Genomic DNA, 26,871 nt, shown 5'->3' on the forward strand with positions numbered 1-26,871 from the left:
CTCTGCTGTGAAAGATAAAGCTGTAGCTACTCAGTTGTGTATTTTTGCTGATAAAATGCTTGTTGTTTGTCTCCTACCCTCCTCTGCTCTTTCTCCTGCACTGAGCTGTCCTGTGTGATTGACCGCGTCTCTTTCTCTGTGCTGGCAGTCGGAAACAGGTGCTGAGTGCTGCTGAGTGTTGCTGCGTGTGTGGGCCCCAGGGGCCTGGTTCAACATTCCACTGATAGTTTGATAGACATGGGCTTTCAGGTGGAAGAGGAAGGGCCTGCAACAACCTCGCAGAAGAGGAATCAATGGTGCTCTGTTATGATATACGTGTTTTTAAGGGGATGAGGTCATATTGTCGAGCTGAAACCCCCGTTTCCTTTTGAAGTCAGTCTCACGAACAGCCTCTTCAACACTCCACTTCCTGATTTGTAAAGTCATCTAACTTATCTCTTAGTCTGCAAACTATAATGTCTCAATCAGTTCCTTTTTTCGCACCTTTTCAAGCATTTGTACATGTCATTGCGGATATATACTGTACAATATATGTTGCACAGTGTGTTGACACGTAGTTTTGCAAATGGGCGAAAAGAGGAAGTTACAGAAAGGGGATACAGAGAGAGGCGGGGAGAATAACAAAGCGACCATATTTGGCAAAAGTAGATAATGCAAGCAGAAGATGCAAATGAGATAAAGAGTGGTTGTCATGGAGACTTGATGTTGCGCAGTGATGGTTCGCTGTAAACCTGACCACATTTGTGGTATAGCCGTTGCCAAGCAGAAGGTGCTATTATGAGAGTGAGAGAGAGATCAGAGTTAGAGAAGTAGAGGAAGAGAGAACTGAAGATGTTAGTAAATCCCACAATGCATTGCAGCAGCATGACCTATGCTGAAGTGGCTTTGTCGGTCCCAGAGGCACATCAGCGTTAGACAAACACGCAGGTAAGCTCTCTGTCTGTAAGTTTTCCCTGCAGAATTGATATGATTAGGTTATTTTAACCGGTTCTAAGTGAAATATGTTTGTAATTTCTATTTAATACTTCCAATTGGTTTGGTTGGTATTTTTAAAAAAATATTTAAACAGCAAGCTGATTGACTTACTTTCTTTTCTGCTTCACAAAGAAGGAAATGTCAGTCTCCGTTTGATGTTAACATGCAATATTTTGTTCTTTGTTCATTTGTCAAATTTGTCTCTTCAGTGGGGTGCGTGTTGAGGGTTTTAAATGGAAGGAGACTTTATATGATAAACACAGCAATACATACCCATAGGCTACATTTAGAAAATTAGATAAAAGCTAAAATGAAAAGGGCCTCTTTGCAGAGGGTGTTTCCATTCGTTTGCTCCAAGATAAGCTTAAAGCCTGAGCTCTGCACACACATACATGTGCACTGTGGTGTCAGATAGGGACAAGACAGCGTGCTATTTCCTCTCTGTGTATTTCAAAACTGACAGCTTGAATTGCACCTGCTTCCCCCACCATGTCAAAATGGAAAGAAGTTAAGAGAAAACCACAAAGTATGCAGTAGGGAAATATGACTGCAAATTTTCACAAGAGGAGGACTCTTTGTTTTGCTTTCTCTCTGTTAAGTTGTTTAAAGTGTAGAAGTTACCTCAAGGGGGTATTTTTGCTTTGTCATTCTGCAGCCTCCAATATATACTCTTGTGAAATCGCTAATGTTAAATGCGATTTCCTGGGGGTTTTTTTGTCTTTCTTAAAGACTTTATACGATTGAGTGTAATTGTTTTTTTCTGCAGTTCTTTTTCAAGGGGGGGAGGACTAAGGAATAAATGAGCTATTTGAGTTTGGCATATAGAAGCTCTGGAACATTTCCACAGAGGAGTGAGAGTTCACATCAGCCAGATACTGTCATTTACAGACAGCTGAGAAATAGCAGAGTGCTGAGATGATAGGGATGCTTAAGGTGGAAAGCTGAGTTCATCAGGGAGGAAGGAAAGGAAATAAAATGTTAGCCATTATGTTTTTTTTATGTGACAGAGACAGAAGGGCCATCAAGAAAAGACTGTGTTAGCGTTGAATTGAACTGAATTTTGAAATATTAGGAATGTTTTTATTATCTTCTTTTCTACTTCAGTAAATGAGGAAGATATGCAAAAGACCGATTTCTTTTCATATATTTATAAATACAAATACACATAAACTGATGTGGCAAAGGGAATTCCCAGGCATTACTTAGGCTACTTTAGAGACTTCCCTAACCGTACAGAACCACAGAAGAAACTATACAAGTGTTTTTACAGGCTGAGTATACTCCCCATGAGTAACTTGATGAACTTAGAGTGTAAAAGTGGTGGAATTCCCCTTCAAGCACATTGAATACACTCTCTCAAGCGTGCGCACACACACACACACACACACACACACACACACACACACACACACACACACACACACACACACACACACACACACACACACACACACACACACCTCTTCCTGTTTTCGGTTTGTACCATAAGTATGTGTGTTAACAGTTTGCTCGACCTCAGTGTGTTTATTCCTGTTGCTTTTTGCGCATCCTTTCGCAGCTCTACAGCTTCACTGATCTAGAGAGCACAACATCTCTGTGAGATACGAGGCATGTGCAGAAAGAAGGCAAATCATTCGGCCGGTGTGACACGAAAAGAAATATGAACTATAAAAGTAGAAGTAAGCTCCTGTTGTGCACTCGATCAGAATGAAACTTGTCAGAAGCAATGAGCGAACATTTGGTAACCGCACAATTTGGCTCTGCACTCGTACTTGAAGTTGGTGAGAGGAGTATGATCGAGGGGATTATTACGAATTGACAAGCACTTATAAAGCCTTTAAGGCAAGTTTAGGGGAATTAAGATGCATTCATAAGTGAGATAAAGCTATGAAAAGACAGATTTAGCGATATCATAAAGAAGAGAAATATGAAAAGGATGCACACAGTGTACACTGAACTGCAGTAGAAGAGGGGAAATTCCACATTAGTGTCTGAGTTTCGCAGAGAGCCCAGATCTTTGGAGGCGTTGCTAATATGTCTCCTATTGAGCCAGATCATCAATCACTGTGTTTCTTTATTATGGGTCAACGAAAGCTCAGTGCCGTCAAACAGATTGGCCTTCTAATCTAAAAGACAACAAGTCTAGCAGGGTTGTTTCCATGCTTGGAAATAGATCCTTCCTTCACTAATGAATGACTGCTGGAAATAGATCAAGGCATGCACGTTACTGTTGTAGTTAATAACGCCACTGTCGATCAGAACTTGCATTAATGCTTTCAGTTCTTTTGTCTGCGGTGCGCACTGTGTTTTTGCTCTCTCTGAGTTTACCAACACATTGCAGAAGTGTTTATATGGCTATAGGTAAAGGGTTAGCCGTGCTGCAGGGGCTCAGCCACAGATTGTCACCCTGGGTTTACAGTGCTGCTGTGTAAATTGGAGATGACTTATCACCAGCTTTGTATTAAACAGAGCTGTGCAGCCATTGAAACAAGTCCAGCAAGATAGCAAGGCTAGGAACAGAGAGACAGTGGAGGTGTGACAGTTTTACATAGGAGAGGCAATGGTTTAAGCAGTCTTTCATGTACGTATAGGCAAATACGCCAAAGAAAGAATGGACCCTTACATCTCCAAGTGAATATGTGTGAGCTCAGTTAATTTACGTTCAGCGCTATGCAGCATTAACATGCTTTGTATATGAAAACACATTGCAAAGATATTTTGGATATAGGGATGCATTTTCCCGGTGATGGCAATCAAATGAAAGTGAGTCACAGACAATATGCACGAACTGGTCGCAAAACTTGGCGTCAGCACACGCTCGAACTTTGCAAGGATTCCTGCAGACGCCAGGGCCACTATCTCCATAGCTACCGGATATTGCAGAATCGGGTCCAAATCAAATTCTTGGAGGCTTCTATTGGATGCATGGGTTGCAGCAGCAGAAGCCTGGTGTCAACAACAATACAGGCGAGTTGGCAGGAACAGCCGCCTCTGTGTTTTCTGAGTTAGCCTTTTTCTTAATATGTTGCTGACCTGCAACCAAACTGCCCTGGTCTGCATCTTTTTTTTAAAGAAGTAATTTTAAAACTATAACCACTTATTGCAGTTTCACTTTGTAGTGCTTTTATAATGTGGGCAGGAGCTAGTGTGAGCTAAGGGTTGCATGCCAAGGACGGAAAGCAGTATGAAAGTGAGAGAGAGGATCCGGACAGAAGCCAGGCCAAATCTGATGCAAAAACCCATCATAACTGTTGGGTCTTTCCATAACTGTTTCCTCCACACCCCATATTCTATTCATTCTTTCCAATTGCCATTTATTCCTTTTCTTCCTGACCTCATTAAGACCCTTCCTTCACCCATTCTTTTCCTTTCTGGTTGTATTTAACATCACTCTCATGACTTTTACTTCTAAAGTCCTCGCTGTGCATGACCTTTCCTCACTGGTATGTTTATCCTGTTACTAATGTTCATCTTTTCTTGTTGCTGGGTTTTCCCAATCTTTCCTACCTGCCTCTTCCCTCTCTCCTACCTCAGCCTCACTGAATAGGCAAGGACAGTGCTGCTGTAACTGAGCCAGCACTTCCTGGTGTTTTTGGAGGGGGGGCGTGGCCAGCTTCAGTGGGAAAGAAAAGGAGGGAGAGGGAACTGCAGGATCTGTATGCCCAGTGCAGTCCGGTCTCCCTCCCTCCTCCTCTTCGTCGTCATCCTCCTCCTCCTCCACAGCTGTTGCCACTGCCGCCCAGTGAGCACTACTTTCCTGCAGCAGACAGATGATCCAGAGGCAGGGGAGTCAGTAAAGACACAGCCCAGCCCCGTCTCAGCACAGCTCTGCACAACCCAGCTTAGCCACTTGGAGAGGCAGGGGAGGGGAGACACTAGCGCACACAGCCAACGCTGCAACGCATACACACACAACCGCACAGACAAACACTCCTCCTCTCTCTCTCTTGCTTTCTCCCTATCCGCTCTCCCTCACTCTGGGTGCTCGGCTCCGCGCACAGCTCCTTTACTCATTCGCTGCTGATTCACTCGCTCACTCGCTTGCCTCCTCTTCTGCCAGTCGCTCTGCCTTGCTGTGTTCTGCCTGCCTGCCTGAGAATGGTCCAGCCGGTGCCTGGGGGTCTGCTGTCGCGGCCTGTCTGAATACACGCATAAACATACAGAGCCAGTCGACACGCGGAAGCACGCACACACAAACTGGAGGGCAATGTGAGAGGTAAGAGCTTGGTTCATAACCCTCCTCCCTGCCTCACTGGTTTATCTAGATCTTTCCTCCTGTGTGTGTGTGTGTGTGTGTGTGTGTGTGTGTGTGTGTGTGTGTGTGTGCTGCCTTTACTTTCCAAAGTAGGCACTTGTGCAATGGAGAATAGGTAGAGATGTGGAGATTGCTTGCCTTGGTGTCTGCTCTCTGTGTGTGTGTGTGTGTAGGTGTGTGTGTACCACATGGCTAACTTCCATTTGTTATGGCTTGTTGTGTGTGTGTGTGTGTGTGTGTGTGTGTGTGTGTGTGTATCTGTGTGTGTATTTATATATGTGTGTGTGTGTGTGTATATATATATATATATATATATATATATATATATATATATATAGAGAGAGAGAGAGAGAGAGAGAGAGAGAGAGAGAGAGAGAGGCACGCACACATTTAGACACATTCTTGGCTCACACCAGACAGTCACACAATAGCTCGTTCCTGAGGGTAGCGCTAGTTAGCAAGAAAATTTGCTTGTGTGTGTGTGTTTAGAGGGCCGTGGTTGTTCCAGGAAGCAGTGGAGAGGATCAATAGATCGCCCACTCAGCTTTCATTCCCTCTGCCTGACTCAACATAGGACATGTTTGGAGTTATCCTTCAGGGCTTGGTTAACAGGGAGAATGGTATCATTTGACTCTCCTATACGTCTTCCCTCTTTCTTGCTGTGTCAGCCCAAAGCGAAAGCATGGATCTACCACATGTGTGTTTCCTTAACATGAGTGACCTGTGTAAGGCAAACTCCCGCCCCGCCGTATGTAAATTATGTGTGACATGTGAAGCTGGTGCTACCTTATATGGCAAGCAGTATTTCAGTACGTTAGAATGTTTGCCAAGCATTTCGGGTCGCGGGAGGAGAGAGTGTGTGAGGGGGTGACTCTGTCTGTGGGAGTGTGTGTGTGTGTCTCTAAGTAAGTGTTTGCATGCGTCTGACAGAGGGGGGAGTAACCGAGAGAGAGAGAGAGGAAGAAAGTTACAAAGAGAAGGGAAGAGGGGAAAGAAGGACAGAGAAACATGGGAGAAGGAGACCGCGTAAATGGAGAAGGTTTTACTTGTTGATCTTTAAACGGGAGTGAAAGTAAGTCGACTTAAGAGTTTACTTTGTTTGGGTGACTTGCAGTGTACTGTAATACCTTTTTTCCAAGCGATTACAGACCAGGCTGGTTTGTCCGTGTAGATCAGACTGGTTTATAAGGAACGAAAAGCATTTTAATTCATACAATAATATCTTTTAGCACCAATTACATTAATTTCGCTGTTTGTTTGTTGCTTTAAAACAATTTGTGAACAGCAGCTGGTCACGATTTTATTTCTAAAAGTATCTGACGCCTTCATTCCTTCTCCTCCCGTCTTTGTCCTTCTCCTCATGATCTCTGAGTATACCCTCGGTGGCTTGTTGGTGGTTGGTGCAATGATGAGGAATGTTGTTGTTGTGACTTAGAGGGATTCATGGTGGCTCAGACAGTAGCACACACACCCAAGTATGTGCACACATGTGAGCAGTCGCAGCAAAGACAGATGTGTGGCAGATTACTTAGTAGAGACTTTGGAAAAATCTCCACAATAGGTGCACTGCAGGTAGACTGTTAATTTCTGTCTGGCTAAAGAACGTGTCACTGTGATTATGGCAGATAAGGAAGTCGTAAGATCATGTTGCTCTCTCGGCGTCGAGTCGCATACGTGCATACATTCAGGTGCAAATTACTCTGCATTTATATGTGCTTCCTATCATTTAGAATCTGCCCTACAGAAAGGATTATGTGCCTGGCTGATTGTGCGCTGACAGGTTAAGCCTTTATTACACGAGGGCTTCTCTGTATGCTTCTGGTGATACAACCACATTTCATCCTCTCTGAGGAAGTTTGACACAGTTTTGCCCGAGCATGACACACTTTAAGCTAAGCTAAAAATAAGAAATGCCCTTAGCAAAGTAATACACCAGTAATAAATGAGGTTTTAACCTGACTTGATACATGTTTCTTCCTGTTCTTATTTTCAGGCTTCTGTTTTAGACATCACACGATAGCAGCAGTGCCCATTTTATCAGAGTTACACAGCAGCGCTAATATGTGGGATGACTGATGTGTCAAAGCTGCTGTTTGTGCTGCCAGTAATAAGGGTCTAGATATTTCATTATTGTTCTGTCCGGAGGTACACATGTCAACACAAGCTTCTACTTGTTTCTCTTGACAGCCATGACTTCTTAGGCCTCTTCATCTCCGACAGCGTGTCAGATGGCTGTAACATTTATAACGCTGCCGTCCCACTAGTCTGATTCTGTCGCTCGGGCTTTTTCTAGCAACCTTTGCCTCAGTCTAGCAGAGAAGGGGCCCCAATAATATTCGGTCAATGCAAGCATGAGACATTGCATGACGTGGTCACTGGTGATTAGGGCAGAAGATAAAATTGGTGACTGGTAATGTGTCTTTGCATAAAATACACAGATAACGCAGCCAAATATAGGTGCTTAGCGTGGGATTAGTAGTGGAACACATGATTAGATGCCTTAGTGTTTGTCCAGGAATGAAAATTTTGTTCTGCAAATATTTAAATGAAAAATATAGCAGACAGTTGCAGAGTTGTGACCTTAAAAGGAAATAATGAGGAGAGAAATTTCAGACTGACAGTTTGTGCTACTTTGCAGGGGGAAAAAAGATTTAGCAATATTGCTGTGGTCTTATTGGGCAAAATCACACAGTCACGGCAACACTTCCTGATCATCGGCTGAAACAAATTAAAGTATGCATTTTTTTGTTGTAGGTGTAATGCACCTAGGTTAAGCAGTGCTTTTGTATAATTTGGGGATTCAGTAACTTCTTAAATAGGGTCTTATTAAGTAGTGAGTAAGGGTATAAGTTCAAAATATCCTGGATTTTACACTTTCTGAACACCCAGAGGAATCAACACTGCAGTTCTAAAGGATATTTTTCCATATACCCACCCAGAATCTTCCACGATTGCTCAGTCAGATTGAGATCCTGTGACTGCAAAGGTCAGAGCATATGATTCTCTTGTTTTGAAACTTGTGAATTGTTCACTTGTTATCTTACTTTACTTTTGGCTATTTGCAATCGTCTTAGTGCGTTTCAGTAGAAATTAGCCCCTGTCTCTCTGTGTACTGATACAGACGACATAAACGCGAGCCAGAGAGCCACTCTATAAACCATAAGGCCCGCCATTATCCTCACTGTCTGTTGATTTCACAACATCCTTACACACACATGTGCACACAAAGATGCAGTGTTGCCCACAATCAGATATTCACCACAGTTTAAGAATGCCCAGTGTCGAGTCGGATAGAGGTTTGTGTGTTTACACAGGTTCTCGCTTATGTGTGTTGTCAGCGTGTGTGTGTGTTTAGCGCTGTCCATGTGTGCCACACAAGAGCTCTCATTGTCTCCAGAGGTTTGCTCCTCTAGAGAATCAATAGGCATTGTTAGTTTTGCGTTTCTAGCCAAAGAGTTACTTTCAGGAAACCTTAATCAAATACATAACTTGATGCGACTAATAAATAAGACAAGTTAATGACTTTATGATAAGGACGAGCATGCCAATGAAGTTGATAAGAGTAACAGATGTGGCACAGCTCAGAACAGCAATGTTATATTTGCACAGCTCTCTGTCCATGTGATCTGTACTCACATTAAACCAAACTAATAAATGAAGTGTAAGTAAATAGTGTGTCCTGTATACACTTGCACGAATTTTTTTGGATACCTTACTGAATGCAGTCTCTCAACCAACTGAGATCTGAGCAGCATCATTTAGCCTCTACATTTGTGCATCAATGCAGAAAAGATAAAGAAAGTATCAATATGTGTCCAGATATGCACCGGTGTGTAAGTGTGTGTAAAGGTCAACGAGGGCAGTATTGGAATGCTAGCTTCTGAGCAGCAAGTCCAGAGGTGTTGTGTTTCGTACAGCGTGATGACCTGTATCAGCACACTGTCACCCTGACACCACCTCTGGCAAAATGCTGAAACCACTCCCTGCGCTGAACAGCAGCGAACCAAAAGGGATGACTGCGTCTTTCTCCGCTGTCACAGTCGAAAATAGAAGCTCCGCCTCGAAGCTGTGGTTTGCTAATTAGGTAGCCATACCAGATGGTGCAATATAACCAGTAGCATACGTGCATTTTCTTGAGATTAATCTCTGTTAATACTGCGCTAGTTATTCCATTTTATGCGTCTATGCAATAAAGAGCCTTAAGTATTTCGTGGCCATGAAGTCAAGCCACGTTTATCTAAACTAATAATGTGTCGCTCATTTTTTCAGGAAGTCTTATCATAACTGTGAGCCACACCTTATTTCTTGTTTTCTCGGCCCTGCTGAGTTTTCCAGTTGCAATAAGGACTCCAAAATCCCAAAACCAGCTGCCAGATTAGCATGTGTCTTTGGTAGATTCCACTTTTCAGTCAGCTGAGGCATGTTTTCATGCACGACTGCCATTCAGCACCATTCACCATGCACATCAGTGTCAGGTTTTATGATTTGTAGGGGCTTTCGGCGTAGGGTGAATATTGACAGTTTGTTCTGTTTTTTCATAGCGAGAACAGATTTGTTTCATGGCTCAAAAGGAAGAGAAAGTAAAAGATGTGGAGGCTTGATTTTCAAAACTGTTTATGCCATAAAAGTGTATGCTGTTGTCACAGGACCGATTCTTCTTCCGCTTCCTCTTCTTGTCGGCCCATAGTCTTACTACCACGTGTCCTAAAAGAGCGATAGGAAGAATGTCTTGCTTGCGCTCTCTCGCTGTCTCCCCTTCCACCACTCTGATCGACCTTGCACCAGCTTACAAGACCTTGGAGTCTAAGGGACGGCTGCCGAGGATGCTGAACGAGAACATAGGCCAGATAATCACACCGAGGGCACGAAGGCAGAGACGTGGGTGGAGTTGAGGTGGCTGAAACAATAGGAAGGAAATCACAGATCCACCTGTTCAAATTATATTACTGTTAGAAATTTTGTGGAAAGAGCAGAGAAGAAGATAATGTTAAACACTCGCTGATTTGAAATGGATACTCGAAGAGCACTGACAGTTAAAGTGGAATTAGATAGAGGGAGTGGCACACCAACAGAAAAAAACTGTAGAGATGAGGAAATCAATAAGGGAAGGAGGCCCTTGTCCAGACATGATGGATCATAATGAGGATTCATTATTACTCTGGCTCGTCTTACACCATATTACATTGTTTCTCCCTCATAGCTGTGTTCTCATCTGACCAAAACCACAGAAACTGATTAGGCAAGCCGACAGACTCAGGGGGCTGTCAGCTTTTAATGCATCAAGTCGTCACACCCTCGCATTTGATTGAAGACAGTTCCAGGTGCCTTTAGTTAAAAAAAAAAAAAAGAATTAGATGTCTCTGTTCCACCTCATTAGTGTCCAGACAACATGGTTCAGCTGAACCCCACAAAGTGTACTTGGTAGTAAAAGTGTGTCACTAAATGCCTCATCAGACTCAATTGTAATAGGTACATGTAAGGTCAACATTTAGTGATAATAACAGACCATTCATGAACACACATAAAGATTACTCTCGACTGACTTGACATTTATGTAGCAGTGTGCGCAAGTTGATGAATGACTTCACGTGAATAGAGTTCATGGGAACAGAAATGTGGCCCGAGTCACACAAACAAAAGTATGACATGCAGCATGCTGGAAGAGTTGCACTCTGACGAAGATATTCAATCTAAGTTCTGTTACTCAAAAATGTTTTTTGGCATAAAAGAGTTTTTAAACCGGCAGGAAAACTATTGCTTCTTGCGCAACATTTGCTAAGATAAGAGAGGTGTGCAGATCGATCCAAATATCGTTAGTATTCATACCAACGCTGGTGTTGATATCAGAGTGATACTTTGTTTCTAACCTCTCAATATGTAGCTCACTGAATTGTGTCACATCACATTTAAACAACAGAAGTTGATCCAAAGTGCTTCAGATACAGGCACATTTACATTCCAGGTCTAAAGAAAAATAGTTTTAAAATAGATGAAAAAGCTGAAAAGTGTGCTTTGTTGTATCAACTAATTACTGTGGAAAGTAAAAAATCATAACGATTTAGGGGTCATTAAAATATGCTGAAATTATTAAAATATGAATAGATGATGATTCAGCTCATAAATCACAACACACTGCTTTCCACTACATAAACTCCCGCTATAGGTTATCGTTACTGGTATCGGCAATACTGGCCATGTATATGTATTCCTTTGGTATCGGAATCGATCCAAAAACTGACACAGCACTAGTTATAGTGAAGAGACAGATGTTTTATGTTTGTGTTTCATTGGAAAGTTAATTTATTTTGATCTCCATATAACGCGTGATATGAAAGATAATTGTCTGGGTATGTGTGTAGTCGTCGAGTATGGTCGTTGCAGGATTTGCGTTCCGAATACACGCCAAAGGTCATTTCTAATGCTACATTGCTACATTTGCTATCATAAGGGTCATCCAAGGTGAAACTGAAATGTTTTGTCATTCTCTCTCTCTCTCTCTCTTTCTCTAAATACACTGTTTATCTATGTTGCTGGCTCATCATGGGCTGCGCTGCGCTGCTGCAGGGCTCTGATATAGTGCGTTGCAGTGTTGTAAAGTTAGCAGTGGTTGGTTGGTGGCATTGCTGAGGGTGCACATGCTTTTCTGGGGAAAGCGATTTCACTACACAGGGTGTGGTGACTTACTCTGGCTTAGCGATAAGGGCAGGATGGGCCCCTGGGATCCCAATCATGCAGATTCCCCCAACAGACCCCATACAATGGATTCACCAAAAATAGAAACCACTGGCAGCAATGCAAAATTTAAACAAACAATCAAAACAAACGCAAAGCAAAAAACGACTCATTTAAATGTATAAACTCATTTAAAAGTGATAAATGGGAAAATTCTGACAGTGAAATAATAACCAGGCTGTTTCATTCAATCGTGTTCTGCACAATTACTGCGTGCGAGCTTGCATTTGTGCGAGACCTTTGCAATATGCATTGCCTTACTGCAACGGTGGTATTTCCTATTTAAAAATAAAACGACATTATCTCTGGAGTCCATGAATTTTATTGTTTTGATAAGGAAACAGGTTATCTTGTGAGGCAGAAACAGTTCAGCCTGTGTGTCTTTCAACAGCAAGCGGGCAGGTCAGCCTCCTGTTCGCTCCTCCCCCTTGCTCTCACCTGGCGCTCGGCCCAGAATGTTGCTGCAACTCCGCAAGCTCTCATTGGCCACCACTCTCACAAGGCTTCGCAAGAAAGGAAATGACTAAACTCTTCTCCCTCATGCCCAGCCTCAACTTCCCCCTTGCTTTCACTCTCTTCCTTTCTTTCACCTCTAAACACATTTGCAATGGCCGGCTTTGCTGTACTGGACTGTAAGTGATACGGGATTTGATGTGCTTTTCTCTGCGTTGTCCAGATGATGTGGAAAGTTGTGAATGGCTGCTTTGTGCATTTCTCTCTCTATGTGTGTGTGTCTGTTTGTGCGTAGCATGGCCTGATGAAGGTGTGCTTGCACTATGTGTGTTTAGAGCGCAGAGCGGGTGAAAGTTTTATTTGTTTTCGCTGACACCCCTGCATTTCTGAGATTTTTACATATTCTTCACTCCCACAGCTGCATAGCTCAGCAGTGTCACGACTTTAAAAATCCTGCAGGTCAGAATCTTCTCTGAAAGACACACGAGCGGGAAAACAAACATGATAGTTGTTATCTTCTTTTTGTTAACGTGTTGTATATAGACTAATCTTTCGTTCCTTTTTTCCCCTTTCTTCTATCTCTCTCTTTATCTCCCCAGAGGAAGTGCCTTCCCTGATGTCTGCTGCAGCTTTGACCTGCTTCTACAGCTGAAGCTCCACCCTCCCCCCTGCCTCGCTCGCTTGCTGCCACAGCAACACGAGTACAAGGACAGCAGCCACACCCTCCTCGCAGCCTTCGCTCCGACCCCATCCACTGTACCATCATCATCCACTCCACGCAGCCTGACTCCAAACTCCGCTCTCCTCACTGTAAGACGGCCCTGCTGCCAGCAACTATCCACCAGCTGACCAGCCTTACCACAGCAGCCCAACACACCACCAGGCCCACACAGCATCACCTTGCCTTTCACCTTCGCCTTCAACCCTCTAAAGCCTCCACTTAGTCCTCAGTGTCCTTAACCTTCTTGTAGCAGGCTACACCTAGACTGTCACCTTTGTTGCCTGCTTCACTGCACCTAACCAGAGGGCTCTCAGTTCAGCTGTCACCTTCGCCTGGGAATGTTATAGATGACGCAGTTCAGTAAGCAATAACAAGTGAGAGAGAGAAGTCTAACCAAGAGAGGCAGCTTGACTGTTAAGCTAAGTAGTCTCCCCTGGATATAATAACTCTATCAGCCGCTGTCTGATCAAGAATAGGACCTGCTTACATCCACAGCCATCCTGCAACATTTTACTTTGGAGAAGGAGCCCAGTCAATCAGTAGGAACTTTTCTTTTTGAGTGTTTCATTTCATCTTCACAGACAAGTATCCCAGACAGTGACAACACTGATAAGTAAACAGAAAAAGAAAAAGATTGTGGATAACAACACTATAGGTACTTAATTTGAACAGATTTCGAAGAGTTTTCGAACAGATCTCCGCTCGGAATACTTTTTTCTGCCGGCGTCTTGAGATGGCAATGAACATAACACACATCCGTGACACAAAGTGGCTGACACTGGAAGTATGTCGGGAGTTCCAGAGGGGCACCTGCTCACGCTCCGACCAGGAGTGCAAGTTCGCTCACCCAGCCAAGAGCTGCCAGGTGGACAACGGACGGGTCATCGCTTGCTTCGACTCGCTCAAGGTAAGAAAGGAGAAGTGGCGAGCAGGAAATCTGGAGTCGATAAAGAGATACAGATAAGAGACTGAGCACATTCGGTCTGACAGGCAGTTTGAGGGAATTTATGGTGTTGCAAACTGGAAATAACAAACTGGAGTGCACCATCTGGCCACAGCATGTGCTCTCCTTGGTCCGACCTATTTCTGGTCAGGTGACTGGAACATGTGATGAAGGGTGCAGAATGGAGGGGGGTGGGTGTTTTGGCGGTGGGGTTAGGTGAGGCAGTTCGGCATATTTAACACAGAGCTGTGGAATTTTCTGGCGCAGTCCGAAATGTTTTGAGTAGTGTTTACTTCCAAATGGAATTCATTCAAGAATCGGCTGCTTTTCCGACTGATTACACTGCACATAAACACAGTTGCATGAATTTACTACAATAGCGCAGTTATTCTGGAAGTGATCATGTTTGCTGTGGGGCAGTGTTTGAATAGAAAAGCAGACAAACAGTCTGATGAATAGCCAGATGTACAAACTCATACGGATGCCCTAAGCAAAGCTCAGCTGCTAGAAACGAACAAGGCGATAGCGTCATCATGTAGCTCTCATTCGCTGAAACCACTTCCTGTTCAGAGGCCTAAGGGCAGTTATAAGGGGTTTGTGTGTGTTTCTATATGTGTATCTGCTTTAGAGCAGAGTTGGAGAACTGCATGCAGTAATTTTCCATTTTTAGGCAGCAGCAGGAAAGCAAACACCTCTTTTTTTCCTCTCTCTCACTCTCGTCGATTCTCTCGCTCTTTCACAATGACTCTTTTTATCGGAGCACAAGATCTCTGGAGATGGGTGGACCTCAACCCAAAGTTTCCAGCATTGACTTGGCACTGTATGTTTTTCGTGTTTGTATTGTCCAGCAGATACTGGTGACTCGTGGTCATTGACTGCATGTGAGCAGGGTTAGGATGAGGACAGCGTGTGCGCAGTGCAACTCAGGGGAAGAGTTGTTACAGCCAGATGTGGACAAAAGAACATTGTCAGGCCCAAGCTGACTGTTCAGCAGCTTCTTCACCTGTGCACATGAAAATTACAAGAAAAGTTTAATATATTTTCACAGCTTAATCTCCTGAAATCTTCTCAAAACACTGCAACTTTGCAAAAGTGGGACATAAGGCACTCATAATACTCATAAGCAGTTTAGTTTACTCAGCCTCACATAGTTAAAATATTGTGTTGCCAGATGTCAGAAAATAATTTGGATTAACATTTTAAAATAGCCAAAACAAAAAAAAGGTGGCATCCAGTTATATTCAAGTTTTAGCAAACTGAAGACCTGCTGCAGCAGCATAACTGCTACAGACATAACACAACGTTACCTACATGTCACAGACTCCTGAGTTCAGTGTTACCCACTGCGAGAGGATATTGACTGAGAGAGCAGTGGTGCTTTTATCTGCAGGCGGATGTTTAAATTGTCACACTGATGTAGAGGTTGCCATTAAAAAGGAGTGACTGGCAAGTATACGGTGGCTTTTTGAAGGACTCTGAAGTCCTTTTTTAGTAGTTTAGACTCATTTTCCACTAGGATATGTGTATTAATGGAGATGGGTAATACTTTTTTTTTTTTAAACCACTCGCCCCATTTTTTCCACTGGTAATGAAAAACAGAGCAGGTCTCCGAAACCCACAATGGAAAGAGAAGCAGAAAGTAAAAAGACAGAGAAAGAGCAAAAGAGGATAGAGGAAATATCAGAAAGAAAACCTGTGGATTTGTCAGATAATTGTTCACACTATATGATAAGGCATAAACCTCTAGTTCTGCACACGCACACACACACACACTCTCTCTGCATTAGTCTTTCTAAACAGACCCGCAGCAGCACTGAGTGAAAAATCAGCTGCCCTAATTCTCTTTAACACAGATTGAGAGGTTGAAATAGGACTAACTCTCGAATGAGTTGTGTTACATGAAGCCACATTGCCCACTCCCAACACGCAGACACTAATGCAGCCTCCTGGACACATGTGCACATGTTTTCTGCCCATGAGAGAGGATCGACCTTCTTCTTGAGAAGTGTATAATTAGCACAGGTCTCACATGATCACTAGTGCATAGCTGAGCAGGTCACACCCAAAGCCAGTCATTTCCCCAACAGCCACTCTCGCTCTCTTTTCGGCCTTTTTCTTTTTTTTTTTATGTCACGGTCACGGCCTCACAAACATCTGTCCGGCACTAAATGACATTGTACATAATATATTGATACCAGAAATAGTAAAAAGGAGTTAAATCATGATTTCTCATGGCAGTAATCATATGTGCACCACATTCCCTCAAGCTAGAAAATCAATTACAACCACGTATCCATCTAGGCCACAGACCCGTAACAGAGTGGAGGTGCTTTTGAATCTGCCCGTGCTTGAACAAGATGCTTGTGGGTGTTTGCTGGCCTTACACTTGGCCTTAACCTCAGAGTGCAGCCGTTTCTGTTGCCTGTCTATCTGGTTGGTGCAGCACAGACAGCTCAGCTATGTCGAAGCAGGGTAAATATTTAGAGAGGGATAATGGTAGCCTGGACTCCCTGATTTAAAGTCAGCTTTGTAACTTTGCCCGTCAATGATTAACTGCAGAGCAGATAGGTGAGGTGTAATAAATTGGAATCTTAATAAACAACGGGCCTCATAGCTAAAACTAATCTAAGCAACAGATTAACTGATGAGGCAGATGTTTAAAATATACCCGATACTTCGAGGAGGTACAGCGTAGTAACTTACTTTTAACTCACTCTAGTTGATACCACTTGTTCTCTCTGCTTGTACACTAAAGCTGATAGGAGTGTAACAGGGGCTTAATGTTGCAGAAACAAGCGCGCAACTTGCCTCGTTAGTATATGAGGCAAGTTGTTCTCTGCTGTAAATGAACTTGTTGTTGCTTGTTTTTAATGCTCATTAAAAGCGCCTTCTGTGCTGTTCCACTCGGTCTGTCTGTTGCATCAGGACACACCCATTCCTGGGCAAGATGGGTCACATTACACCTGGATAACTACCCTACTAGCACAGCTATTACCACACACGTATCGTACAACACAAACCCGTGTGGAATTAGGTCAGGAGCAGGTCCTTGTTTAACCCCGGATGGCATCCCAAATGTTTAAAAATGCAAGCAGTTGATCGTCTACCACAGAGAACCATTTGAAGATACACACACACACATGCTTTCACAGAGCATAGACTTTGTGCTTTGTCTACCTGCCAGCCTGACACACCCACTGTCATCACGTTTCTGAGCACATGCACGTGCATTACATCGGGATTTGTGGTGCTGTTGCGGCCGCTTCGTTTGTGTTGCTGCACTGTTTGAGGCGAGCTGGATGTTAAATGAGAAATATTTGCTTGTTTACCATCTGCACACCAATTATTTGTTCAGGGACCGTTTTTTCTCGCTTCGGCACATTAAATTCGACATAAAGCAGGTGCTACTGTAAAAGGCCAAGTCTCAAGTATGCTTTACATCCGTGTAAAAAGAACTGTGTGACTGAGGTTGGCAATTAGACTCAATATGGGTTAAGAGTTCACTTTAACTTGAAGAAAACAATAATAGGGGTTAACAAAAGAAAAAAATCTATCAGAGGTACACAAAAGGTAATCGGTTTGCCAAAGTCAGCTGCTAGAAATGTTGAAAAAAAAAAAAGCAGAAGTACTCATGTAAATGCCTAACAAGCTGCTAGACAGAGGATGTAGGCATACATGTTTCCCCGTTGTTCATGATACCTCCCACGTGAGCCGAAAATCCAGAAAAAACAGATTGCAGTTCAAAAATATACAAAAAAGTAACAAGTGAACTACAGGAATGAGGAAAGAAAAAAGTTGCTGAAAGAAAAAAGCAATTACCTATAAGTCACAGCACGAGCATCACCTGATATCAGTCTGATTGCAGATGGTTTCTCCCTGCTGAGACTAATCACGGAAAGATGCCACAACAAGCAGCGGTAAAAGGCTGAGGGAGCGTCCCCAGTGAAGATATATCGTGTGTTAATATCTATGGACTGAATATTTAAATTAGTCATTTTCCCCACAGGATTTTCCACAATCTGTTAAATATGCTGGTTTATTTGACTTTATGCATTGCTGTCCAGCTACTTTTCAACGCCTCACGCTGGTGGTAATTCTTTTTATTAGGCCGCTTACATTTCCCCACATGGCTCTGTCTACGTCAATGTAAACACGCATAAAAGCTGCGACCTGACACTTTGTTTTAGCCATTATTTTACACCTGATTTACAACTTCTGGTCTGGACTGCATCTGTCTGGCTTTTTCTCCCGTTCATTCTCTTTCCTCTATCTGCCTTTCCTCTCGTTTCGCTGGTCATATTTTGACAGCACGTTTAGATCCAGTACAGTGAGGTTAAATACACACAGACACACCAGACAGACTTTTCTGGTAAATATTAACCATGTTGCTAGCTGACGGCATTTTTGTGATTTCAAACAAATTTTTCTGCCAGTCTCCGCAATGACTGACTGTATATGGCCACGTGCATTCAATACCTGTCACTTTTTTTGGCCAGCGATAACCTGATGAACACTCTGCCACGTTAAATCAACTGCAAGGGTTAACGTAAGCACACCACACACGCTAAAGACAGACAGATGTGCCATTTTCCAACACAGCAGCCACAGATGAGCACGTGGAATCCAAAGTCAGTCATAGGTCAGCCGTACTCACTTTGCTTTTGATACACTGACTTTCAAAAAGTGCAAGCCATAGTCAGCAAGGTTTGTTTTCAGTGGCATGGTGCAGATTTTCAGTCGGATTCTGGCAGGAATGATGTAACTCCTCTTGCAGACTTTTCATCTTAATTGCATTCCTAATGGGATTTCTATGACTGCATACAGAAAAGCTCTTTCTCCTCTTTAAATATATTTAAGGGGTAGATTTATTCATCTGTACGATACAGCTTCTGCTAAACGGATGCTGTGCGTGGCTATGCTCAGTCTTTCCTCTAGCTTATTAAAATAAACTGAGACCCATAACTGGGATTTTATTTCAGTAAGTAGGCGTTTTTAGTTTTCTTTCTCCTGGCATCAATGGGCCTATTCTTAAGTCTTTGTCACATTCATGCTTGGACCACGCTAATCCTGGTTGATGCACACACTAAACCACATAGAGCCTTTTCCTTGGCCTGCTTGTTTTAGGTTGTGTGTGCATCCTTGTCACATCAGCGCATCTATGCATCTTGTCTGTGAGCTTATGTGACAGAAGATCAGCAACAACAGTCTTTTCTTCTCGGTGTCAGCCGTCCCTGTCCCGGCATCACACTGGGCCCATTTATAACACCAGTGATACAATGATTACTTCTCTAGCTGCCCTTTCTGAATCTGTCTTTAACGTACAGACTTAACAGAAAGCTACAAATAGCCCGAGGGTTTGTTTGCTCCACCCAGTAGCAAATATTGACAGATCAAAGTCAGGATTCAAGCGTTAAATTATCCGAAACTCGTAAAACATAATCTGTACTGAGTCCACCCCTCATTTCTTTATATTTTGTTGGGAAAATGGGAAGTAGGTGCAGCGATTTACTGAAATGTGTGAATATATGGAAACACAGTATATAAGGCAAAAAAGTGGTTTTTACAATTCTAACAAGCTCAAAAGTCAATATTTGGTGTGACCACCTTTATTCTTCGACACAGCCTGAACTCTGGCTGGCAAACCTTTTTGTAATTTCTTTAAGTAGTCTTTAGGAATAGTTCTCCAGGCTTCTCGAAGGACATTCAAGGCTATTCTTTGGATCTTAGCTGCGTTTTGTTCTGTTATCTGTCAAGATGATCCCGAGCTGCTTCAGTCATATGAGATCTGGGCTCTGGGGAGGCCAGGTATGCTTTTACTGTATTAACAGTATGTTTGGGATTATTGTCATGCTAAAGCGTGAAGCTGTTGACAATCAGATGCTTTCCAGATGGTATCAGAATCTGATGGTACTTTTCTGTGTTCATAATTCCATCAAATTGGCAAGATCTCCAACCCCACTGGCGGAAATGATAAAGCCTCCACCATGTTTTACAGATGACCGTAGACACTCACCTCCCAACTTCCTCTGTTCTTAGGGACAATATTTGAACCAGGAATTTCACATTTGGATTCATAGTAACTTCGTGAGCAGTCCACTTGTTGTTTAAATTGGCATACCTCGCCCTTTTCTTCCTGTTTGATTTCATTAAGAATGGCTTCTTGACACCCAGTCTTCCACTAAGACTGTTATAGACAGTTTTGTTGTTAATGTATGTTTGGGGGCGTTGCATCCCGGAACCTTCAGAGGTTTTTCAGGGTTCTCCCTGCCGGAATGTTATGTGTGGGACAGTTTCCTGTATGTGTGCGACTAGCTGTGGTTGTTTCTAAAAGTGGTCAGTAAACGTCCTAAAACTGGCACTTGAGTTTCCGAGCATTTTTATCCTGAGGTTATAACAAAGACCATTTCTGTTTAAGGCTTCAGTGAACAGTAGATGGATCAACTGAAAGATCTGTGTCTCAGGTTCTGTGTTGGGTCTGGTGGATTTTTATTTTGCCTTGTTGATGCAAAATTACTATTTTATCTCATTAAAGCTGCTGTTATCTTTGGTATTTTTCAATTCATATCAGTCAAATTCAACTCAACTATGTGTTTTTGTGCAGTAACAAAGTTAGTATTGAAGTGTTTTTTGCAAAATTGTCCTTTGCATGTAGACACAACGCTGGTTCATCCCTTGAATTAGGTGGCCTTATAATTTTTGAATGACTTATAGGTCAGTCTAAAGTGGCTTAATTCCTCTGAAAATGGTCAGGCACAAGGACTGGACTGAAAACAAGCCAAAGTCTAAGTAAAGAAACTTGGAAAGAGCTTCAGAAACCCTGGAGAAGTATTGATCTAGCCCACCTTTAAAAAGTTACAAAAATTCGGGCTCCTTGGAAGCAAAATATTTTTAAAAAATGGAGAGGTGGGTCAAGACTTTGGCACAATACTTTATAATTAGTGTTGGTAATGCCACTGGTCCGTGATTCAAATCAATAGAAAACACAATGAACTGCAAGGTGTGCCCATTCGGTTACATTTTTCACGCTATATAGTTTATAACAAAGAAACAAAATTATATCAACTTTATTAATAGTTACTGATAACAGTACTAGCAGATGCTACAGTTAGCTAGGCTATCATCAATCCCACAAGACAGGTGAGCGCGTAGCTTGAGGGCACAGCCGCTCACTTAGATTCAATTCTCATAACACCTTTTCACTCTGCCACTCCCTCTCCTCGGTCCAGCTGTCACGTTTACCCTGCCTCTTTTCGCTCCGTCGATGCCAAAACATTAAGGAGGCTATGTCAGGCGCTGCACACTCACATGCTTTTTAGAAGTGACTGTGAGGCAAAAAGTGGAAAAAAATAGTTGATAGCTGTCCATGTGTTTTTCTCTTTCTCAATTGCTCTCTGTGTGCCTGTCTTGTTTTTCTTTAAGTGCATTCCTTCTCAGAATCGCAGTGTCTGGGCCTGTCAGACTCATGGCAACAGTCTTAATCACTTTCTGCTTGTCTTCAATTCAGTTTTCATTGTCATCGCAAGGAAAACCTTCTTTTACCTTATTTGGCGAATCTGAAACTTAAAATATTCTCCATTATGCATTCGTTTATTTCATTATATGTTATTGAGCAATGAGTCACAGTCAACACCCTCAAATGTAGGCTTAATTTAGGCAGGATAATTCATGTGTTGTTGTTTTCTTGACCTGGAACAGTGACACAATCTGAACACCAATTATTAGCCCTAATTACTTTATATGATGGTCACAGACAGCAGAATATAGCGTATGACTTGCATTTGTGGCTGTAGCCTTGCTTGCAAAATCTTTTAGGCTGGATTTAATTCTGAAGTTGCAAGTTAGCTGTTGCTAGTTCCAGCTGTTGTTTTTGCAAACTTTATGAATATCAGAATATAATCTTCCATAATAGAAAGAGTATGAGGCTAAACCACTTGATAAAATGCTGTAGGAGAGGAAGAGGGTGAAATCGTCCTCGTGCTGGTGCCAAGCCCGAAAGGCATAATCACACACAGAAACAGGATTAGGCCAGTTGACAGTGGGATTAGAGCCGTGGATAGGATTACAGACTGTGAGATCAGATTAGGATAATACATACCAGATTAAATCTGTTAGTGCTGCAAACTAAACTAATCATTATTACTTGGCTACTGATAGAAGAGGCTTTTTTCCCCCTGTTGTCTGAGACTTGTGCAGATGGTGGCGGGAGTGACAAGGGTTAAAAAAGGGAGAGCAGAAAGCTGGGACTAAAGGAAGGTATATAAAAGAGAAAAAGGACCCCTTTAAACTTTTTTTCCTTCTTTTATAGGTCTTGCTTAGGGTTGAAATGCATCACAACGCTGCCACTCTGAAGTGATAGAGATAATGATGGAGTCTTGGTTGAAAGACAAAAAAATGTGGAAGGAGATTGGTACACGTAACTCATCCCAGGCTAAGGGGCTTTATTTGTAGGTGACTTTGTTTTCTCTGTATTAAGATCACTTCCCCATTTTCTTTGTCTGTCTCCAGATTGCTTTTGTAATCTAAGCTCATTATACACCACGACTGTATTATATATTTTATAACAAATAAATAAATATGTATATATATATACAGGGCATTGTAAGTCTACTTGTCATTCTTTAGTGAGAATATATTGCATCCCACTGCATTACTCATGCTTTAAGTTTTGAAATGTCTCATTTAGATAAAAGAAAGTCTTTATTTCTCAACCCAGAAGGCCCAATATTAGAAAAAGAGCCCACCTCAGTCATTTCAGAAACAGTGTTGCTATTGATGCGTCATTGCTGCCTCAGACTTGCGATTTCTGCTCAGCGACTCTTCTTTCTCACTCTGAGGCAGAGCTCGGAGATGATTAAATGAATGTTACCGGGCTACGTCGCGAGCACTGGATGGCTTTCATAAAGTGCTGCGGCTCAAATCAATACTCGTGTGATTGCTCTGTTATCACGGATAATGAAAAGCAAGAAACTGACCTCGCAGGAGGAGAAGCATCGCTAAACTGAGAAAGGGGGACATTAATGTAAACAAAGTCACATGAAAGTTGGTTTGTGTATCAAGAGATAGCAAGAGAGAGAGAGGCAGACAGGGAGAGGAGGGGGGCATGTGAGAAAAAAACAAAAAAACAGAGGGAGGTCTAAGTTTGGATCCAGAGCTCCTGTGTACGTGACATCTGACCTGAGGGATTTCTGAGAACCAACACCCTCTCGAGTGTGAATAACTCATTGCTCAGCCTGCATTTTGTGTGTCTGTCTGTGTCTATATGAATAGTTTTATGTGGATGCTACTGTGTCATATGCATGTGGGTGTTTACATTTGAACCACAGCTGCAATTTGCGAAATATTTTTCTCCTAAAACCCAGAAAATCCGCTGATGCATTCTGCTCACATTTTTCCCACAGCCACACGACGTACCTTATCGCACTCTGTGTGGTCCGTGTTGTAACTCTATTCTAGCCTGTAATCCTCATTCTCTCTGCCGTTGTTGGGTGAGGGCGGGGATGCGTCACCGTAACCAGTATGGCTATTATCATAGATTGACACTCCCTCTTTTCTTCACATCTCCACAAGGCCCGCTGGTCACATCAACTCTCTGACCACTAATCTTCACTTCACAGATTACTGGGTGCATTGAGCCCCAATAAGGAGATGTGGGCATGAGTACGAGTGCGTGTTTATGGTCTGATATAGACATGCAGGCCTCAGCAAAGAAACGGCACTACATCACTAAGACTCCAAAGACCTCTGCCGTCTTCTTCGCTGTCTTCAAAATCTGCTGTTAATTTGATGCTAAATTAAGTGACTGAAAAGAAAAGAAAATCTATTTTTCTCTTCTCTAAATGGGTGTTATTGATTGTGAATTGCTAATTACTTAATGCTTGCAAATTTAGCAGGGATAAGATGAGACTATCACATCGGAATATTTCTGGCTCGCTCTTTTTTCCAGTAATTTGGGTGCTTGCTGTTTTACCAGGAAATTCCAGTCAACGTGCACATTAGTATATTGACTGAATTAGCTGTATTTTATGTTTTATGCCATATTTGGGTGCATGGTAGACAAAGAGACCAACCGCTGGGTCCGGTCCTTTGAGTCTGTGCTATTCCCCAGCAGAACAAAGCTTCATTCAGAGTGTGTGTGAAGAGAAAGGGCTTTCATCTCTGTGTATGTTTAGACAGAAGTCAGTGGAACGCAGTACAGAGAACAGAGTAGCTTCACAGCACAACTCAACACAACTGAATCTTACACCATAACATCACACCACAACGCTGGAGCATCAAAGATAAGAGGGGAAGTGAAGTTGGATCAACTGTAACTGTCTCTGTAGTGTGTTTAAAAGGATGTAGGTTAACGGTATGCAGGATATAAATACATCCACGGTCACGCTTCAAATGGGTTAGCCTGCAGTAACTAGAATATTGTGTGTTTGTTTTTAGGTATTTATTTTTTTAGTAAAAGGTTTGGACAGATTGATGTCCTCAGGAAATTATGCTGCAGAGTTTCCAGTTATTTTTTTGAGGGGGCCAAAGTACAGTGGCCCTGAGAGGACAAATACAACAGAAGTGTTGATCGACCAGCTGCGCAAATGACAAGCTAACAGTAAACGGATAATAGCAAACATGTGTCTACAGTATCATCTGAGTCATGTGATTAAAACACACATCTCAGATGAGTCCTCTGCTTCTTTTAAACATGTCTCAGTGCAGTCTTTCACGTGCTTCGGTTTCTGTCACTTCTGTAGCTCGTCAGTCACGTAATTGTCTCCCCAAAACCGCGTCCATTGTGCTTTGTGTTCTTTAGTGGCGTTTTACCTCTCAGGGCCACCATACCAAAAGATCACAAAATGAATTCAAGTGATTGTGATGTATTTAAATTACAAAATTTGAACTATAAAAAATATAGACCAGCTCCTATTTCACTAGCATCTGGCAAACATATAGTTAGTCTGGGTTAAATATAGTCCAAACAGAATCACTGTTTCAGTTGATTAAATTTTAACCTTTAGGGGAATCTTTGAAAAAGTTTAATAAACTGGAGACTGAGTGGTTCCGCTGATGTTTGCATCTTGACATATACGAAATGTAAACCTACCAAGTAGGGCTGTCACTAAATCAGAACGTTGATACCAGAAATAAGACAGTAAAAACTGAAACAATCAAGTGACCATGTTGAATATGTTAGAAAAATAAAATAAAACCAAAAACAATAAAGCTAGGAATCTCCTTAGCCTCACTTTAAAAGACCTTGAAGTTACAGTTTACCTGTTTTCTGCAGGCGTTTTCCTGAAAAGAGCAGAATTATAACTGAATGCTGCATATCGCTGTTTAGCTGTGCCACATGCAAGAATAGCTGGCTCGTCTAAGACATGTGTGGACAGTTCATAATGTAGCAGCAGTTCAGAGATGATCTGGTTTTTCGGCCTTAATCCATTCAGACTTTTATAACAAACTATATTTAAAGGTTGCAAGTCAAATGGATACAAAAGCCCCCATTTTACTGAATACTTTTAACTATAGTCTTCACGGGAGAGACGTTTTTCTTCACCTGTCTCGTGTTTCCCTCCTTCTTGCTGGCTCGCGCACATGCACAGTGCAACATCTTGCTGCATGCTTCACGTGTGCTCCTTAAAAGGATGGGATACAGCCCCACCCAGCATTCTTTACTCATTGGTTCATTGTTTGTTTAAATCCCACACAATCACCAAAGCTGGGTGTGTGTCTACGAGTGTGAGACAGAGAGCTAGAAGAGAGTGCGCTCAGGGTGGGACATGTTATTGCAACTTATCATCAAACAGCCTGCCCAGTAGCCAGTGGGATTATTGTTTCCAGTTTGGCCTGGATTTTGGCAAGTCTGAGCTCACCGGGGGAAGTGCAGACTCTCACTATTAAAATAAAACATGGCCTGGATTGAACTTAAAGAAGGCAGGGAAAGTTCAGTAGTGCAGCGGCTGCTTGGTGAAAAAGCCCCGCTGTATTAACGTCGTATTATTCTACTAAATCATGACCTATAATATGTAGTTTAACCCCCCTCATAGTTCTTATCACCTGAACTTGGAAGCACTTTCCTGAAACACACTTTGAACAATGAAGACAAATATGCCCTCTGCTCATCAGCCTACACTGATTCTAGGGAAAGAGAATGAGGGAAACAGCTAATGATGTGGATGAATCATTTTTGATTGTTTTTACATGTCTTGCATGAAGCAGTGACAAACTCATCTATTCACTCATTATCAGGTATTATGAAAAATCCCTAAAAAGAAGAATTTGAAGCTTCCATAGCCCAGCCCACGTTTGATTTGCATAATTATCCTTAAATCCCGTCATTATCATGAGACAGTGCAATGTCCTGCTCAGACTGAGATCCCATGGTGGAGTCGAAAGAGCTGGTCAGTGATAAGAATTATCGGAGGTGATGTATCTATCTTTCGTCGACATAGTTTGAATTTTTTCGCGATGGAAACGCAGACAAGCAGTGAAAGATGCTCCTTAACTAGTCGTGGCTGCAGGGCAAGCTCTATCTGTAGCGTTTCCTTTGGCGAGCTTCTCTCTCTGGCAGCGATCGGGCGGATTTCAGGAGTCACTGTGTATTAGAGGAGAAGTGTCTGACTGCTCTGTTACCGTGGACACCATCTGTAGCTGCTCCTCGAGGCTGGTGATGTCACAGTAACAGACAAAAACACGACGCGAGGGGCTACGTTTTCCTCTCATCCCTGTCTGCATCTCTTTTCTTTTTTTCTTCCCACCCTGCTTGCGACAGCTCGCAATGGTCTAAACTGATCACTTCTGCAACTTCTA

The 26,871-nt window shown here is 42.5% G+C and overlaps 1 protein-coding gene across 15 annotated transcripts in view; it reads left to right on the forward strand.

Annotated features, from left to right (window-relative positions):
• The first annotated feature begins 907 nt into the window (after positions 1–907).
• mbnl1 (muscleblind-like splicing regulator 1) overlaps positions 908–26,871 on the forward strand; it is a 43,268-nt gene continuing 17,304 nt past the window's right edge. For 3 of the 15 annotated variants that reach the window (XM_085378004.1, XM_085378008.1, XM_085378011.1), the window contains exons 1-2: positions 6,041–6,302; positions 13,015–14,043. In XM_085378004.1, the coding sequence (XP_085234130.1) occupies positions 13,870–14,043 (174 nt within the window). In that variant the 5' untranslated portion in view covers positions 6,041–6,302; positions 13,015–13,869. Of the gene's footprint in view, positions 928–4,793; positions 5,192–6,040; positions 6,303–12,574; positions 12,595–13,014; positions 14,044–26,871 lie in introns of those variants that run through there. The other 12 variants (XM_085378009.1, XM_085378013.1, XM_085378016.1 and 9 more) reach the window with 8 other exon arrangements.

This window comes from Diplotaxodon limnothrissa, linkage group LG18, assembly GCF_057381915.1.
Source record: "Diplotaxodon limnothrissa isolate DT_005_m linkage group LG18, D_limnothrissa_male_GT1.1, whole genome shotgun sequence".
In the NCBI taxonomy this organism is placed as follows: Eukaryota; Metazoa; Chordata; class Actinopteri; order Cichliformes; family Cichlidae; genus Diplotaxodon; species Diplotaxodon limnothrissa.